Consider the following 15,668-nt stretch of genomic DNA (forward strand, 5'->3'; position numbering starts at 1 on the left):
CTCCCCAGCCACCAACTACTTCACAGGGACAAGCCTGACCTCTGTGTTCTGATGGGCCACACCTGGTCTTAGCTGGAGACCTTTACTCTTTGCAATCCCAAATAGGAGCAGCAAATCCCACAGCTGGAACCCATAACCTATCAGGACTGATGAGCCATGGGGCATCATGTTCTTGTGAGTAGAAGTTTCATAAATAAAAACCACATTCATCTTGCAGATGGTCCCAGCTTTGACGGACACGTGGGGGCCATCTGTGGCCACCCTTATTTAGACCAGTCCTTCAATGGGTGCTGTGTTGGTAAGGGTGAAAACGATGGCTTGCTGCCCCTGAGCCTGAAGTTGGGATAAATCATTCAGTTTGCTCTTCCTTACATTCAACCTCTGGCCTTGACCACTGCTATAAGCTCACTAGTGAGGACAGTGGCCAAGCTCTTTTCTCCTTTGCAAGTGTCTGCTCTTTCTGCTTTCCTGCCCCAGTATTGTGAGAGGGGAAACTTAAACTCTTTGATATCCACCACTATTTCCTCTGTGTGGCTGGATTCAAGTCACTGGTCCTAGATCTGCAAGCTCGGCCCTGAGCTGGCTGTTTTCCCTAAATGACCAGTCAGACTGGATGTGTCAGTCCTTAGCCCAGCTAGCCCCCTGGGGCTGATCTCATACAGATCCCCATGCTCTTTGGAATCTTTGCCACTTTCATCACTGGTGGCTCCTTTTACTACTGTGCCTCCACAATAACTGACCCCCTGCCTTCTAGAGCCTTCTCTGCTCCCAGTACCCGCTACTTTGCTAAAAGGTGCTGATCTACTCCAGGAAAGTCTGCGAGGAGGAGAGCTCTGCCTTTCTGAGGAGGCAGAGCCCAACTCAACAGAATCCCACCTGGGATGGTAGAATTCATCATTTAGGTACCAATAGGATGTCTCCTCCTTTTTTCTCTTCTCTTCTCCCCCATCCTCAGCTCTTCCCCTTTATCTTTCATTCACCACACCTTCCTCCCACCACTTCCTAATAGCTATTTGCTTCAAGTCATCCTCAAATCTTCCAGCCTTTTGCAAGTTAATTGCATTATTTCCTGCATGAGTGATTGGAACAGCTTCTATTTCCCTATCTTCCTCTCTTAGATAAAGCATTTGCTGATTTTAGGCCAAAATGAGAGCTTTATACAATATGACCTCAGCTAACCTTTCTTGCTTTGCCTATTAGCATCCACCACACTCATCCTCCACAAGAGCCACATCTAATTGTTCCCAGACTCCCCATGAAACCTAACATAGGGTATCTTTGCTTATGCAGGTGCCTCAGCCTAGAATGTCTCTCCCTTTTGTAACTCGTGAACTCTTACTAGTCCTGCAAGTCTTCCTACCATGTCCTCACCCCCGTACCAGGCAGAATAACCCCCATGACACCTTGAAGTCTGAATCTTGGAAATTTGAGGTGGAGGCTAATCTGGGCATTGGTGCTCTGGGAGAGAGGTGTGGGCTCCCTGCCTATAGGGCAGCAGTATGGAAGGAGAAAGAGAGGAAATGTAGCACTGTTATGGGATGAAATGTGGTTCCCCCAAACTCACATGTTCATATGTTGGAGTTGTAACCCCCCTAACCTCAGAATGTAATTGTACTGGAGGTAGGGTCTTTAAAGAGGTGATTAAGTTAAAATAAGGTAATTCGGATGGACTTTCATCCAAACCAGTACTGTTGTTCCTATAAAAAGAGGAAATTTGGACATACAGAGAGACCTCCAGGGAAGTAGATGCTCAGAGTAAAGATCATATGAGGATGTGGGGAGAAAATGGCCATCTGCTAGCCAAGGAGAGAGGCCTCAGATGAAACTAAACCTGCCGACGACACCTGATGTTGGACTCCTGGCCTCCAGAACTGTGAGAAATAAAATTCTGTTGTTTGAGGCACCCATTCTCTGGCATTTTTTTATGGCAGTCTGAGAAAACTAGTGCAGATGCACAGTGAGTTTTAGGAGGCAGTATGGGGACAAAATGGAGCAATTCCAAGGGGGTGTGCAAAATGTTCATGGCAAGAAGTGAATTGATAAGATAACTTCCTGGCTGATATACTGATGATTCTCAAGTTCAGGCCTAAACCTGGAGCTCCAAACCCTATTTCCACCTGGCTACTGGACATTGGCACTTAGATATAGAACAGACATTTCTTTTTCTTTTTTTTTTTTTTTGAGACAGAGTCTTACTTTGTTGCCCAGGCTAGAGTGAGTGCCATGGCATCAGCCTAGCTCACAGCAACCTCAAACTCCTGGGCTCAAGCAATCCTCCTGCCTCAGCCTCTCAAGTAGCTGGGACTGCCACCATGCCTGGCTAATTTTTTCTATTTTTAGTAGAGACAAGGTCTAGCTCTAACTCAGGCTGGTCTCGAACTCCTGACCTCAAGCAATCATCCCACCTCCCAGAGTGCTGAGATTACAGGCATAGGCCACTGCACCCAGCCTAATTCTTATTTTTATGTTCAATTAATCAGCACACCAAGATTTATTAATTTTATCACCTAAATGTATGTTAATTACATCCCCTTCTATTTTATCCTACTGCTACTTCCTTATGCAGGGCTTTATCATTTCCTACTTTCTATTCATTTATTTAATAAATATTTGGGGGTACCTATTGTGTTCCAGGTATCAGGCTATGCACTTGGAATGCAATGACAGACACAATGGACACATTCTTTGCTGTCATAGAGAATGTATCTAGTAGCGGAGATAATCACATGGATACATAATTATAATGCATTATAATTTTTCTAATTAAGCATTGAAAGAGGTAGTAATAAATGGCATGATGACATGAAGGTAGAGCATTTGAGTTTGGTGAATCAGGGAAGACTTCCTAAAGGAGGTGACATCTTAGCTGAGACATGAAGGATAAGTAGGAATTACTCCTATAAAATAGTGTGGAGAAGAGGCAGGAAATGCTCTGGACAGAAGCAACAGGCTATGCCAAGACCCATATATCAGAGAGAGCTCAGTGAACTTGAGGAACTGATAAAAGTTCCGTATGAACTTTACGTGACCGAGTGATGGGCTGGGAGAGCTTTGTAGGTCAGGCTCCCCAGAAAATAGACTCTGAGACCAATTTACATGTAAGATGGTTCTTGGGCTGTGCTCTCTGGAGCCACACTGCTGGGGAGTGAAGGATGCATGACTGGGCAAAGAGAGAAGTTAAACTGCATTGCCGTTGCAAAGCAGCACAGGCCTCAACTGATTTCACGAGGAGCTCTGGAGCTAGGAGGGCCCATCAGATATGTCCCAAATTGAGGCAAGGGGACCAGGCCCTGGCATTCCTGCATTAAGCAGTCATTAGATGCAGGCTGCTCCCGAGGAGGGAGACTATATAATCTTGGGTGAGGCCGTTTCCTTTGTCCGAGGGCAATGCCTGGAGAGGGCCTCCACTGTGTTAGTGTTAATGGCAACACTTGCACAGCTGGGGCAATGAGAGTCCTTACCCTAAAGGGTAAACTTGGGCAACACACCATAGTGTCCACTTCAGTAGGATAGCAGAGGCCAGACTTTGCCAAGTGTGTAGGACACACCTAACATTTTAGGTGATATGGTAAGAACAATGAGAAAACAACTAGAGAGTTTCAAGTAAGTGAGAAGCAACATAAGTAGATGTGTGTTTCAGAGAGATTCCCCCGGAGGCCAGGTGAAGAATGGATTCGAGGGCAACAAGGCTACATTCAAGGTGGGAGGTAGATTAGGCAGCTGTTGCAGTGACTTGGGGAGAGATGATGAGGGCAAGAACGAGAGTAGTGTCAGTGGAGAGAGAGCTACTTGGATGCCTTTGAGAAGTATTTAGGATGCAGAATTGACAAAACTTGGTTGCTGATTGAATGAGAGTAGAAAAAGGGAGGAGTCAGGTTGGTGGCCAGATTCTGTGTTTACAACAGCCTCCCTTCTGAGCCCTTTGAGTGGAGCACCTGCACTGTAGTCAGGGTAAAGGAGCCAATATGCAAACCTCATTATGTAATTTCCCTGCTTGGGAGCCTGCTAATTCTTTCCCAAGAAAGTCTATATTCAGGGAAGTCTCGGGGAAGTCTTTGCAAATAAGTTACATCTAAACCAAGATCTGTAACATGAGTAACAGGTAGGCAAAGGAGCAGGGAGTGTGTGTGTGTGTGAGTTACATGCCCCATGCAGGGAAGGGACTGATTAGTGAGAGCCAATGATGGATTAGTGACTTCTGGAGGTATGGAAGGTGTGGCTGCAGCTGGAAAAGGCTGCTGGTGAGGAGATGATGTCATGTTACTTGATGGTCACCTGCACAGGGCTCCTTCCCTGCACGGGAAGGAAAGTAGGTGCCAGGGCCAGGGCTGGCTGGCTTGGGTGGGACAGCTGTCTCATGTGGGCTTTGCCTCTCCCCAGAATAGAACTTACCTTTGGTCTCTCTGCACAGGTTCCCAAGTGAGGCCTCTGGGGTTCTAAAAACATTTAGCCCACTGGGAACAGAGCCCCAGGACTTACAGCTGAGGGGTTACCTGCTGGGTCTGCACAGCAACTCTTTTGGTGGTCTTAATCCAGTGTCAAAAGCCCAAATATTGGGCCAAATTTTGTGCAAACTATTTGTTTAGAGACTTTAACCACTAGAGGGCGGAAGCTTCTCAGGCAGTCACCTGGCTATGCTCAAGGTACTAGTCCTTATCCTTTTTAGATCTGAATGGGAATGTATTCCATTCAGAAAAGTATCATTCAACCTTCTCCCCTCTCTCCCTCTTCACCCAGTAAGTCTGATTGATATTCTTGACAAAATGGATAGAATGAATGGGGTGGTCTTATTTTCAGAAACATAGGTTGAGGTACATGGGTGACGGTTCTTGTGATCAATAAGAGCATCGGGCCTAGAAATGCACATCTCAACCCAGGGCTGGTGGGGGCAGCACTGGCTGGTGGGGGCCATGCCGTGTGGGAATGAAGGTCCTTGCTTTCAGTACCCCAGACACCCCTGTCTTGGTGCTGTTAGGAGCACGAGCTGCGTGGCATGAGCTTCCTGGGTTGAAGATTTCTCTCACAGACCTAGGCATGGGGTTACAGGCTGTTGCTTGAAGAAGCAGGCCAGGACAGGAGGGACTTGGCATCTTCCCTCTTTCTTGCCCCTCATGGTGAACCAACCACACAGACCGTCTTTCCTTCTTTTCTTCATCTAATAACTACTTCTCTGTCCAGAGTCTTCCACGGAGCTCTCTTTGCTGCTTGCTGCCCTCTTCCCCCCTCTGGCTTACTAGTAGGACTACGATGAGCTCTTTGGGGTGTAATTGAGAGAACTTATTGGAGTATTTAACTGAAAATTGAATTTCCTCCGCTCAGAGAGGGGCAGTCCTGGTTTTATGATCCATGCTAGACATCACTAGTCTTTAAAAGGGCTTTCAGGACATTCTCAAGGTCAAACAATTTTCATTTTTTTAAAAATGAAAACTCATTGAAGAGGGAGCTGAGAAACAACAGAAGGGGTAGGGAGAAAGCTGGTGTCCATCCCTCCTCTGGAGTTAGCCTACCCTTGGGTTTCTGGGCAGTATGTGTCTAGGACGGCACAGGCCTCCCCTCAGCTACACGACTTTCCCAGTGACGGAGACCAGCAGTTCCCCAGAGTCAGAGACACGCAGACACCAGAGGTGAAAGAGCACAGAACACACTGGGCCACCCCTGCCTCATGTGGGAAGAAACTGGGACCCACAGGGCGGCCTCAGCTTCAGAGGCAGGAGCAGCGCCCAGGCCCAGCCCCAGTCCATGGCTCTGCCTGCTGCATGGTGCTGCAGCTTGGCCTTCGCTCAGGCTAGCAATCAGTCGCAAACAACGCGTGTGAATGCCGACCTTTCAACAGAAATGGCAGCCCTGATAAACCTTACTCGTTAACGCCATGGTCTCTGACATGATCCTCGCTTGAATGCACATATCACAGCCCTAGAGAGGTGGGGTCACCTCTAGTGACCCTTTTCTGGTTGCAGACTGGGTTATGGAAGTGTCCTGCAGAATCTTGCATAAGATGAGAGGAGAGAGCTGCTGTGATTGAGGGTCACAAGTATCTAAGGAGACAGGAGGCTTCTGAGAAGAGTAGGCTATCTGTGCCAGGTGGGCAGCTGCACGCATGAAGCCTGGCCTTATCTCTGGCATTCCCATGCAGAAATTTCTATAAGAGAGCTCTTTGCTGTAAAGAGATGCACAAAGTCCCACCTCTGATGGGACCACAACCTCCTCAGTAATTTTCCTCTGCCTAGGAGAGACATGAAGCTCTGCATCAGTCTCTTCTGAGCTGCTCCTGCACAATAATTGCATTTGTGCTTGTGTGTGTATGCATGTACAGTGACTTGGGGATGACGTAAAAACCAGTCAGGGGCGGGGCAACGCAGGAAGTTCTAGGCAGGGGCTTCCCATGGCCATGTTTCTGTGGTGTCTGAGCTCTTTGGGGATTGCCAAAGTCCTCCTAAGCCCAGAAGGGTGAGAGGCAAGTGCCACCACCGGTGCTTCTCCCTCAGATATGTCTGTGACCTGGTTGCACCAGAAGCTGACAAGTGCCTTGGCAGGACCCCTGATGGGGGGCAGTATCTAGGAAGGTGAGGCCTGGAGCTCACAGAGTTGGTCAGTGGTAGAGCAGGTCATCAGCTCCACCTAGAGGCAGGGCTGTCTTCAATTGCACTCTGCTTGGAGGTAACTGGTTGGAGTTCCTTTTGCATCTTCTAGGCCCTAGAAGAATCCAGGGGCTAGCTGGCCTCTACACTATCTCCGTCTACCAGGATTGGGCAAATATCTTATGGCTAGGACCCAAAGAAGTGAGGTCATGCACTAGAATAGTTTCAAGTGGTGGGTAAAAGTTTAATCTTCCTTCCTAGTCCTTAACCCCTCTATAATTACAGCTTCAAGCCTGAGATCTACCTTTTCCAAACTAGTGATTTTGTCTTGAACCCTGGAGTCCAAGAAGGTCATGAGTTGAAGGTAGGTGGGTTAATCTCTCCTTGTTTATATTAACATAAACACTTTCCTCTGCAAGGACCTGCTCTCCCCAGGCAGACATGAGAAGACTTGAGGACTACGCTGGGGTTTCCTGAGCCTGCTCTTCTCCTCCAAGCCAGACAAGGCCCACTGAGGGGTAGTGGGTTCCCCTGAGTCCCTTAGGAAGGCAAGTGCTGACAGCTATTTTCACGTGGGCTGGGCAAGTTGACACAATGCAGCCAGTTACCCAAATGTCAACATCATAAGCATTTTAATAATTTACTAAACTTTTTGGGTTTTATAGGAATCTTTAAAGTCACAGACATACCCCTTGTATTTCCTTTGAATCCATTGTTTACATTTTTTGGAAATTTCCTCTTTATTTTTTTCTAAAAATTCAAGATCAGTGAACTATAAAACATTGAAAAATGTTAGGGATATTGCATTTGGGCTGGTTTTAGGTGACGTTTCGCCTCACTGCTCTGTGCATACACACACAGTGAGTGTCCTTGTTCTTATCCTGTTTGGTGACGTGGTTACATTCTCCTTTGCTTTGTGTGTGTGGGTCCCCCCACCCCAGAGGGAAGGGGAAGGGGGTGAACAACTTTTAGAGTCAGGAGACAAAAACCCTGTGGCAGCTGCTGCCAAAACGGCATTATCTTGACCCAGCAGCCCCCGGGGGTTTGTCTGAGCTGCTAAGCGGGCTGCTACAGCAAGGACTGTCTCGCCTGTCCAGCCGTCACTGCGGAAGCCCCAGCCAGCAGGTGTTAACGGCAGCAGCGAGAGCCCAGGGACCCACCGCAGCAAGTCAGGCAGGACCAGCTGCACCTCACACACATGTCACTGCCCCCTCAATGTAAATTTCAAGTGTGGCAAACACTGCAAGTCAAAGTTTAAATGTCTTTCTGTTAATTTTATGCAAGCAAATACAATTCTTTCAAAACCAGCAGTGCTGTTCAAAATGGTGTGGCACCTAACTTTGTGGAGAGCAAGGTAAAACCAGTCTATATTTTAGAAAAACATTTACTTTGGTTGAAATACTGTTAACCCAGGGAGTTCTAATTCAGAAAATATCATATTGCTGTTCTTCTTCCTTTTTTATGTGGTGGCCAACACACCTCCTGTCCCCTGGGGGGGCTTGGCATTGGGCTGTCTGAATTTTATTCTCAATAAAACATTTTGTATTCAGTCTTTCCATCTAGAAAACAAAATTAGAAAATACTGGCCATAATGTTGGGCCATAATACAGATTTGCTGCTTGGCTGAGAAAGCCCACAGCCCTGCTGGAGCCAGAAGGCGCAATGAGCCCTCAGCAGAATTCCAGTCTGAGTTGTGGACATACAGGCAGGGTGAGTGCATTTGTTTCTCTTTTCAAAAGGTACAGTTTATGGCAATGCTTTTCTTTATTGGCCTCTTCCTGTGCTTGTACTTTCTAGTGTGCTTTTAAGGTAAGAAGTGTTTGAAAGCTTTCTTTTAGACATAAAAATTTAAATTTAGCTCTAAAATTCCTTGAGGGGAAAACATACATTTTCAAAATTATTACATTTTTGTGATAATTTTACAATAAACATTATAATAAATAAATATTACAAAAACATTACATTTTTGTAATAATTTTGAAAAACCATCAATATTCCTATGTCAAATGCTGATTTTGAAATAACTTTGGATGCAATGGATAATTATTGGAATAACAACTGCAATGAATTTAGCATTGAGCCAAGAAAGAAGTAATGTTTTTTAAAACTGTCTTTACTGTTTGAAATCACAAGTTAATTTTTAAAAATATAGAGAAAATGGATAAATGTAATACCATGTATTGTGAACTATAAGATATAACATTGATTATCATCAGTACATTTCGTATTGACAAATGTACCTTTTTAATTAGCCACGTTCCTCCAGCTTTCGTGGAGTAATCTATCTTAAGATGTAATTTAGTGAGGTGGTATCAGTAACTTATGAGGACAGCATCTGTGGCCCAGGTCCACAGCCCCTTTGGCCTGTCCTTCCCTTTCCTAACAGGAGGAGGTGTCACGAGAATCACTAGCTGCTGTGAAAGTTTGGCACGAGCCAGTGGGTGAGCTGGGGGACCCTCATGACATGAGGCTCAGCCAAGATTTCTAGACTGCAGGGCTGGCTCCAGATCCTCTGAGGTCTTGCGGGCCATCTTTACCTTAGTTCTTAATCCTTCCCAGACCCAGAGCTCCTGGATGAAAGTGGGAAGACATCAGGGAGTGCAGTGACAGAGGTGATCATACAGCTAGTTGACTTCTGCAGCCCATATGCCCAGGGAGCCTAGGCAGCAGGTGACAATTAAGCCTTTTGAGTGGAAGAAGGAATTGTGTTGCTGCCACCATCCTTTGTGGGGGAGGGGAGGGCTTGGTCTGTTCTCTTGGGAGACTGAGCAAAGGGAGCTTTACATCTGCCATCGGGGATGCCAGAGGCAGGCATGTGGCACTGCTCAAAGCTGCTTCCTGCCTCATATCCATCCTGGGCTTCGAGATGCAGGCTCACCTTCTGCAACCCCTAGAGTGCAGCCAACCCTCTCTTTTCCTGTTCGCCTTGGAGTTGTCCTGCAGGTCTTCCCTGGGATACTTCCTCAATTGGTGGGACAATTTTTCTTTCTGATTATTTCCTTTTCCTCGGGTTTCTATTTTACATCTTCCACAGAGGTCAGCCCATTTGGGAATGCAGTTGGATAGAAAGTAGGATAGTGTGTGCTGTTGGACAGGCCCCATTCATGCGTGCCTCTACTCTGGAAAGGGCATCTTACAGACACAGCATAATTCTCTGAACACTGCCAGCGGCTTGTCCCTGGCTCAGAAGATCCCAACACAGCACCTCTGTGGCAGGTGTCACTGGGTCTAAAGCTAGGGAAGTGCCCATGATGATTGTCAAAAGGTATTGAGGGGTGTCATTCCCCTCTGGTCCCAAGAGAGGACTGGAGGGGGAAGAATCCAGAGTTCCCATTGGAGAGAAAACCCATCTCAGTGGCATCTTGGTGACCACTCAGCCTCTGGCTGTGCCCTGTGCCAGCAACCAACTCAGCAACCTATGTGCAAAAGACACTCCTCATAGGCATGTGAAAGCGGACTGTACGGGACAAGTGACCCAGCCTCTGTGCTTTGAGTTTGGGTGGCAATACCAGAGGCTGAGCACTCCTAGGCTAGACACCCTTAATAGTCCCAGGTGGCCATCAGCGAAGTGGGTGGCCAGGGGCAGCTAAATGGCCTGTAGAAGTCTCAGGATCCACATACAGACCACTGACATCCATATTTGTTTCATTTTCTCAGATCACTAAATCACTTTGTATAAACTTATTTTGAAATTTCATAAGTGCTGTATCAGTCATAATCAGTTGCTTTTGTTTAGCTTATGCTCTGTTTAACTGTTAATGGACAGCCCTTCTCTCCCCTGCCCCTTATTACTCTCCCATTCTCCGTGCATGTTAAAGATTGCATGTGCTTTTAAAGTGCAGCTATCTAGGAAGCCCTGTAACCCAGTAGCCTCCCCACCCCCAATCCCAACCCCACAGTCCCCAAAGACAGCCCTGATCAGTCACACTTTCTGGTATTCCATTCTTGCATAATTAATTCCCCTTGGATCTGGGCTGATTCAAGACTATGACTTGTTCTTGACTCATAGTTTGTGGCAGAAATTACTCTGGGTATCCAGGGACAGTGACGCACACCTATAATCCCAGCTACTTGGGAGGCTGAAGAAGGAGGATCACTGGAGCCCAGGAGTTCAAGGCCAGCCTGGGCAACACAGCTAGGCCTCATCCCTAAAAATTAAAAATAAATGACTGGGTTACTTCGGAAGTTATTTAAAAGAATCTTGTAGCATCTACCTGGACCTCTTACAATGCTAGCTCTTGGGGAAGCCAGCTGCTTTGTAAGAAGTTTTTCTTGTGACCTTCATGTTGTGAGGAAGCCCAAACTAATCATGTGGAGAGACTATGTGCAGAGAGCTGCCCAACCATTCTCCAGCTGCTCCAGTCATCCCAGTTGAGGAGCCAGACGTGTGTGAAGAGGCCGTCATGGACATCCAGTCCAGGCAGGCATTCAGATGATGCCAGCCCGGCTGCCATCGGACAGCAACTGTGAGACTCCAAGAGAGAGATCACCTAAGCCCAGTCAATCCATATAATCATGAGAGATAATACATTTCTATTTAAACCACTGTTTTGTGTTGCTTTGTTAGGCAGCAATAGATCGTTGGATGCGGCAATAGATGCCTACCATCTCAGGACGGGATGGCCATGAAAATAGCAAGCTGCTTTGCATATCTATGCTTTGTCAGTCTCCCCGGCTTAAGTGTGAGAGTAGGACTTTCTTCTCCTCACGTGAAATGTAGTCCTACTGACGACCTGTGAACTAAATCATACCATGTGGAGTCATGGTTGTTGGAGACTTTTGAAAGCAGCTACATTATAGAGTCCACTCCCCTTCCCTTCCCTCCTTGACTTCTGTCATGACCAGTTATGTCACGTCCGGGACACCACGCTGCCTGCTGAATGTGCCCGAGTTGCTGGTCGGGAAGGAGCTTCAGCAGCAACACGCATCTAGGGCAGGTCTCCCTGAAGTCAATGGCAGTGAGAGGAAGGGGCCGAGGATCAGCGCCAGGTGGGTGCAGGAAGGCCAGGTCTCTCCTTCCCTCTTGGCACTAGTGTTTCCCAAGGTCTGTTCCTTTGATCTGATCAGAGTGTTTCTCTTTCTACTGCCATGTCAATTTTTTTTTAAGGTGCTTTAATTTCCTTCTCTATCCTGGGAAAGATGTTGGAGAATCCCCTTCCCCCATGTTAAATGAGACAAGGTTGGAGTTTTTCAAAAGGAACATTTACTAGGAAACTAAAGGGAAACCAAACAGAATGCAAGAGAACAGAGGCAGAGTTGCAAATGGGTGGAGGGAGTTCAAATTTATAACCAGCCTCTGGCCACAGCTGTACTGGCTAGGCAAAGCTTTCCAGACACAAAGCCATCTGCCGGCCACATGGACAGTCCTCTTTGCCCGCTTGCCCCTACAAAGCCACCTTCTCTTTCATATCAACAACATACTCATTAGGCTCCCACGGCTGCCAGCTCTCTGGGCTGGGATCCTGAGGTGGGTAACAATAGGCACAGCTGCCTCAGGACCTCCAACCCTGGCTCCCATTGCCAAGGACATGCCCAAGCTTATTGGGGTGGCTGCCTGATATCTACTGGAGGCAGTCTGATTTCTCTGGGACCATTCTTCTGGGCTTATCTGCCTGGCTCTAGAGACAATGTTTCTGCTAAGTATCCTGTTGGCACTAGCCCTTCATGCTTTGGTTCTAAACACTGGTATGATGGGGGATGTCGGAATGGGGAGGGATGGGTGAGGGGAACCTTGAGCAAAGGATGACCTTGATCTCATATCCTCAGACCTAGGCAGAGCCCTGGATTCCCTTTGAATCCCAGTGGTTGAAAGCCAATCAGAGAAGTGAGACTTGAGTTTAATAACACAGCCTCACACAATCAAAGGCTTCTAACCTTCTTAGATCTGACATCGGGGTAGAGATTCTTGTGCAGTATTAGGCAGCTGTGGCAGCAAGAGCTTTCTGAAGGCATGCAATGATCCTGCTTCCACCCAGTCAGTTCCACACTGAAATGTTAACGGGAATGAAGATAATGAGCTTTCCAGGAAGATAAACTATAATACAATCCAACTCTGGATTCTGCTGCAAAGAGATTGTATGAAAAGGGAAATGTTATCTTGGAGTAGTGGTGCAAATGTGTGAATGGGGTAACTTGCACCCACAGTGGGAGGGAGAGGACCGCTAGGGAACAGCCCCTAGACCTCCCGGGATATGCTGAAGCCTTTGGTTTCATTTACGTGGAGGCAGAAGCAAGGAGGATGAGGTGCATAGCTGGCAGTGGGTTGGCAGATGCAGTCAGGAAGGAAGCTGAGTAATGAATGAGATTCCCGGGGAGAGCCCTTGACCTTCACTCTTGTAGGTATTTCCATCCCCAAGTACTGTGAAAGTGGTATATGTGTCTGAAGTGAGAAGGAAACCTCTGTGGCTGCCCAAGGCTATGACTCTGGGCTGTTGCATATGGAAATACCCCAGAAGGCCCTCAGGCCAAGAAGGCCCCAAAGCTGTGCCTTCCCTAGGGGACAGCTGTGTTCTCTCCATGCTCTTATCTCACCCAATGCTACACCTGTTCCTGAGGCTGTTCCCTCACTGGACAAATGCACCTGGGGAAGGATATTCCAGAATGCTCGGACCACTGAGATGTATGCCTCTCTAACAGGGATAACAATTAATTTGCATCATAATAACACCACCAGTTGAAAGGAGGTGGCTGCTGGCTACCTAAAAAATAGCAGTAGGGTTTCTGACACTTCAGAATCTTATTTTAGCAGAAACGAGGGCCATGATCGCCTGGTACTCTCTGCCATGTGCATGACAGGGGGCAGTGAATTTGCTGTGAACTAGCCCTCCTTGCACTAGATTTTTTTTCCAGGGGGAACAGCCTACTTGTCTTATTATTCTCTTGGGGCTATTCCTTGCAAACCTGGAGCACTTCTGGGGGTGAAATTATTTTCTGGAGACAGTCATCAGCTCAAAGGTAGTCGAGTGTGAATTGAGATCTGCTGCCTATTTAGCACCTGGACATATTTTTAAATATTCTGTCCTTCCAGGGCATTCTAGCAAATAACATCATGTCAGAGTGACTATTGCCAAGGCAGGTGCTATGTCCCCATTACCAAGGGCCTTATATCAATCACTGAGTTGTGGTAGTCTTGGTATTCCCAACGTATCTATCACTTGGTTTCTTCTGCAGTCCAGTCTTGGTCCTTGGCCATGGGAGACGTGCTTCCCCTGCAGCACATCACCTTGGGCCACCTAAAGAAGGTGGCTGGACCATTCAGGTTCACCAAAGCCAGTCTGGAAAGAGGGCCAGTTATTGCTGTGGTTACAGCTGAGCATTTGGTCACTGGAGTCGTCCGGATGTTGCTGGATGGGAAAAGTTACTTAAGATCTTTGTGAGATGATTGTCCTATTGTGTCCTTGGCACAAGCACTCCTCTGACCCATGGTCATCGTTTCTGCAGGAAGAAGAAACAAAAAGAATGATTGGTTTTCATCCATACACTTTTAATGTGCACCAGACAAGTACCAGGCACTGTGTTAGATGCTGAGGACATAAAGACTGTGAGTGGGACACTCACCCTGCTTTCAAAAGCACATGGAGGGAGAAGTTACAATGTAAGGTGCTGAAAAACAGAGGTGTGCACAAAATGCTATAGGAACAAAAACAAGGGACAGACTTATGGGGATTGAGGAGGTCTATAGGGAGGATTCTGAAGGATGGGTCTTGAGCTGGGCCATTGAGTCTGAAGAGAAGTCCCTCAGGAGAGAAGGGGGAAGGCCATCTGGGGCCGAGGAAAGAGCCTGTGCTGAGGCACAAAGGCAGGAAGGGGCACGGTGCACTGGGGGTTGTCAGAATTTGGTGGGACCGGACAGTCGAGTGCGGAGTAGGGAGGAAGGCAGCAAGGCTGGGTGGAGAGAGGAGGTCTGAGTGGTGCGGCATCACTCCCCGTTCCCAGCCTCTGAAGGAGGGGCTGTCTCCATGGAGCCCCAGACAAACTAGCAGGATCTCCTGTATTTCACACTCAGCCCAGCATCCAACTCAATGTCACTCAGGGCACCTTCCAGTACAGATGAAAGCTAGGAATGCTATAGTCATAGAGAGAAGACCAAAGTCACTTCTATGGCTATAGTAATAATAAAATGTACATATAAATGATGAGAGGGTGGCGAATATTCTCCCACTGAAATGTATGGACTGTGTTTCAGAGATCAAAAGTTTATGTGTGAGGTTATAACTTAAGTGAAAAAAGCCGTGTGTGCACTGCAGAGGGAAAGCCAAGCCATGACCCTGGGCTTTGAAGTGTGTGCGTGTGTGTATGTGTGTGGGCAACACACATATCCCCGAGGAAAGGGGTATTCGTTTCTGAGTCTAGGAAGAAAGCATGAATGGATATTGGTCTTAATACTGTGATTCCAATACGAGTTTCGCAGACCAGCTGCTACTCTGGAGCACCCTCTGAACAGCTCCACTTTCTAACCCACCACCCCCAGCGGGCCTGGGTCCCACAGCCCCTCTCTCAGCAGTGAGACCCATACCTGGAGGCCCAGTTTGCCAGTCCCTGAGTTCTTCCTCATCAGGGAAGGAAGACTGTCAACAGGCTTAGTGCCCCAGTGAATGTGGTCTGGAATTAGCTATGCTGGTATTAGCCAAGTAGGCCATGTGTCACATTCTTCACTTTTGAGTGCCTATTGTGTGCCAGGCACTAGGATATGAACTCTACACATCCTTAGAAGAACCCTAGCAGGTTCTTCACTGGAGGATACAGAGTTGTAGAGAGATTACTTTGTGCAAAGCCTCACTGTGACTAAGTGTCAGAGCTGGGATGGATTGATTGATTGATTTTAGAGACAGGGTCTCAGTCTGTTGCTGGAGCTAGGGTCCAGTGATGTCATCATAGCTCACAGCAACCTCAAACTCCTGAGCTCAAGCGATCCTCCTGTCTCAGCCTCCCAAGTAGGTGGGACTACAGGCACTAACCACCATGCCCAGCTAAGCACTGGGATTTAAATGTCAGACTTCTATTTCAAAGTCCAAGCTTTAGCAATTACATCATTCCTAAACTCCTTCTCTAGACCCAGTCTACACATGTGATGTAATAAAAGTGTTTTAT

At 47.3% G+C, this 15,668-nt stretch overlaps 1 protein-coding gene across 1 annotated transcript in view; it reads right to left on the bottom strand.

Moving 5' to 3' along the window:
• Positions 1 to 10,491: 10,491 nt before the first annotated feature.
• The window catches only part of SYT9 (synaptotagmin 9), a 170,467-nt gene continuing 165,290 nt past the window's right edge, over positions 10,492 to 15,668 (bottom strand). Inside the window, exon 7 of the mRNA XM_012744206.2 lies at positions 10,492 to 14,012. Coding sequence (XP_012599660.2) covers positions 14,004 to 14,012 — 9 coding nt within the window. The 3' untranslated portion in view covers positions 10,492 to 14,003. The remainder of the gene's footprint in view (positions 14,013 to 15,668) is intronic.

This window comes from Microcebus murinus, chromosome 4, assembly GCF_040939455.1.
Source record: "Microcebus murinus isolate Inina chromosome 4, M.murinus_Inina_mat1.0, whole genome shotgun sequence".
NCBI classification, from domain to species: domain Eukaryota; kingdom Metazoa; phylum Chordata; class Mammalia; order Primates; family Cheirogaleidae; genus Microcebus; species Microcebus murinus.